A 3,604-nucleotide genomic window follows, 5' to 3' on the forward strand; every position below is an offset into this window, starting at 1 on the left:
ATATTCTATTTTAGGACTACATTGGTGTCATTGACGGTACACATATCCAAGTTGTTGTTAGAGACGACAAAAAACTTTATATTATAATAGAAAGGGTGTGAACTTTCCAAAACCACCACCGTTTAGAGCCTAAGTTGATTTAAGTTGCAACTAGTATATATTTGGTCATGAACATCATAACTGGGGACTCTGATGAAATTATACTCAACATGATCTTAATATAATTCAATTAAAATAATAACTGAAATCATATATTGAATACAAGATTTTCATGACATCATTCTAAAGTAAACTTAACAATAACGCATAAAAATAAAAATTATATGGTAAACTGTATCGGTCCATGGTAGTTGAATTCCCTCTTTGGCCTCGCTCTTTTTTTTTATCTCCACATCCATTTTTTTCTTTCGCGACTTCCTTTCATCCGGCAGAAGACAATATAAAGCTATGATGCCTGTAACAGCAATCGCGCAATACACCCGAAAAGCCCTGGGCTTTTTCAAATTTGAATTGACTGGAAATAGGGTGATTGCTGTAGCACCTCCGACCAAACAGTTCACAAATCCAGCCGTTGATGCTCCTAAGTTTATATGACTTCCTTCATATAATTTCATATTCAAGAGCATTGGCAGACTGCTCAATCCCAACGAATAAAAAAACATATATATTTCTAGAAGAATTAGGATGACCAAGATTGATTTTGGACTCTCATTGACTGTGAATGCGAACCCTAAAAGAAACAAATCTACTGAAATGAAGAGGAGGGAGATGAGCATGGTCAATCGGATTCCGAGTGCTTCAATCAGCAATAAATCAATAACGAAGATCACGCAGAAGATTGTTAAAGATATTCCGAACTCGAGCTCCTGGCTTATATGCGCTAGATCGACATATAACTTTTTGAAGTATATGACTAACTGGAATCCGGTGGACTGAGATATTAATATCGGAGCCACACCACGAATCAAAGACAACCTAAAGACACGAGATCGCAGAGCAATTTTGAAATTTGAAAACGTTGAATGTGATGCTATCTTTTTCTTCTTCCTTCCCACAAAAACTTTTATGGAGATGACCTCCTGCTCAACCTCACAAGGGAGAACTATATTCGATAGACGCTCTCGAGAACGAGCTTCCTCACCCTGCATAAACATCAATAAATAAATTAAAGAGTCAGTTTGTGGGAGAGAATAAAGAAGAACTGAGTGAGAGAGGGGAAAAAAATGTCTAAAATTAAATTTACTAGAAGAAAAAAATTACGCACCTTCATCATTAACCTAAGCGGATTCTCCTCCATAAACATCAATAGGAGAAGATGCGCAACTGGCAACACAGTGGCAATAAGACCTGCAACCTAAATAATAATAACATTATCATATCATAGCCTAATGCTGAAAACATTTTTTTAATCCCTTATCATATTTGAAAGGAAGTGTTGAGAAAATGAATCAGGGGAAAGGAAAGCACATACCTGCTTGGCTTTTAAAATTAAAATATATTGTAATGTTGGTCCCACGGCCTGTAGTAATCCGCATAAGTTGATTATCCCATCTTGCAGTGGTGTCGGCAGTTCTTCTAGGATAAATAATGGAATAGTAACAATGGCGATCCCTGAACCCAATGCCATCACAGTCTGGCCCAACGCCTGAACGGATGGCACCACCTCGACCATGTTGAGGAAACACCCTATTGCGAAGAGAAGGTCCGCATACTTCATTGTAGACCTTGGAGAGGAATTCTCGTTAAAAACACAGCTAGCCACTGTGCCTACAAGCGTGGCGACAAGTGTACTCCACTTTAGCAAGCTTTGATTGACCTCCAGAGGAGGTTGCGCCCCCAAGACTGACATTAAGACGATTTAGTTAGAGCACGCACATCTGTCTGTATATAATAGAAAAAGATGAAAGATTTACGCAATTTTTTTCTCCTCTAAGCAAACCGAGTCTCTCTCTATCCTTTTCTCTTGCTTTGTGGGTTTCTCTTACCTTTGTGGGTTGCATGTTTATGGCTATGAATTTTCTAGGTTTATGGGTATGAATGTTTCTAAGTTCATGGGTTGCTATGAATTTTTTTTGGGAATTTTCTGGGTTGTTTATGTGTGAGTGCCCGAGTGGTGAACTGGTCATCTTTCTTGATCTTGCATTTGTAAAAGTGCCTGATGGCAGGAAATTGTGAGTCTCTGTAACTGGAAGACAGGGATTCTAGAGATGGGAAGAGAGAGAGCGGTGAAGGATTGAAGGAAAAGAGATAGGAAGAGATAGAGATAGCAGGTTGAAGGAAATAATAAAAATAAAAATAAAAAAAGTAAGAGAAGGAATATTTTATTAGATAGATTTGTAGAATAGATAATCTCATCTTGTGTTTTATAAAAGTAATCGTGTAAAATAAAAATTAAAAAAGTTTTTTTTATAAAATAAAATTAATTTTTACACCTGGTGCAATTGCTGCTGGAGGGGTTTTTTTATAAAAAAGAAAAAATTAAAAATAAACAAATAAACTCACCTGTAACTAAGGTTAAAATGAATGAGCTCAAGGTCCCGCTAATTGCGGGAGCTATATTGGAAGGTGTTTTCTGTAAAAATACAAAAGTGTTTACCATCTTCTTTTACAAGTTTTAGATTGAGTATCATAATTTATTATATATAAAGTAATTTGTTAAAATTATTGTTTTTTATTTGTATTTTATTGGACGGAAATGGTCAAACGGTTTTATTGATCACTCACAAATAAAAAACAATTGTCTTATATTTTATTGGACCGAAATGGTCAAACGGTTTTATTGTCTACTAGCCTCATCACACGCGCTTTGCATGTGTGATGAGGCTTTTTTTTTTTTTTTTTTGGGTTTAGTGAAAACGTTGGGCTTAGTGGTCTTATTTTATAGCCAAAAAAAAAAAAAAAACTGTCTTTATTTTCTATATATTTTTTTTATTTTGAGAATTTAATTTATAAATAGATAAAGCAATTTGAAGATCAATAAGAGAGGGACCCTACCTTTTAGGCAATATTTTTGTGGGAGTTAGAATTGTATTTTTACCGAATTATCCTTTAGTTATATCTCTGCATAAACATAGGGGCGTAGGGGCATTTTTGAACAAAAAAATGAGGATCCCAAACAGAAAAAACCCCTTAAATAATAGTATAGATGTAAAGGTTTTTGAACCCTTAAATTGCTGAAAAAGATATTCGTTAGCTAAGAATGGTTCAAAAATGTAATCGAGATAACGATAACGATAACGATAAATTGAATGGGCTTTACCGAATTGTAAAGATAGGTTTAAAAATTGTGGATTATATTTTATTGGACCGAAATGGTCAAACGGTTTTATTGTCTATGTCTGAACCCTTAAATTGCTGAAAAAGAAATTCGTTAGCTAAGAATGGTTCAAAAAAGTAATCAAGATAACGATAACGATAAATTGAATGGGCTTTACCGAATTGTAAAGATAGGTTTAAAAATTGTGGATTATATTTTATTGGACCGAAATGGTCAAACGGTTTTATTGTCTATGTATGAACCCTTAAATTGCTGAAAAAGAAATTCGTTAGCTAAGAATGGTTCAAAAAAGTAATCAAGATAACGATAACGATAAATTGAATGGGC

General features: G+C 34.6%; 1 protein-coding gene across 1 annotated transcript; it reads right to left on the bottom strand.

Annotated features, from left to right (window-relative positions):
- Positions 1-293: 293 nt before the first annotated feature.
- On the bottom strand, positions 294-1,849 carry LOC142643963 (inositol transporter 1-like). Its single transcript, XM_075818662.1, has 3 exons — positions 1,472-1,849; positions 1,265-1,354; positions 294-1,142 (listed from the first exon to the last, which is right to left on the bottom strand). Exons 1-3 carry the CDS (start codon positions 1,847-1,849, stop codon positions 294-296), a joined length of 1,317 nt encoding a protein of 438 aa, XP_075674777.1.
- Positions 1,850-3,604: the final 1,755 nt, after the last annotated feature.

This window comes from Castanea sativa, chromosome 7 (genome assembly GCF_040712315.1).
Source record: "Castanea sativa cultivar Marrone di Chiusa Pesio chromosome 7, ASM4071231v1".
Taxonomy (NCBI): Eukaryota; Viridiplantae; Streptophyta; class Magnoliopsida; order Fagales; family Fagaceae; genus Castanea; species Castanea sativa.

What these genes read in the sequence shown, in the direction of transcription:
- LOC142643963 (XM_075818662.1), bottom strand. Translation starts at nt 1,849, where the DNA reads ATGTCAGTCTTGGGGGCGCAACCTCCTCTGGAGGTCAATCAAAGCTTG. An exon ending in TAATTTTAAAAGCCAAGCAG is followed by an intron (nt 1,355 to 1,471) that starts GTATGTGCTTTC and finishes ATTATTATTTAG; the next exon opens with GTTGCAGGTCTTATTGCCAC. An exon ending in CGCTTAGGTTAATGATGAAG is followed by an intron (nt 1,143 to 1,264) that starts GTGCGTAATTTT and finishes ATGTTTATGCAG; the next exon opens with GGTGAGGAAGCTCGTTCTCG.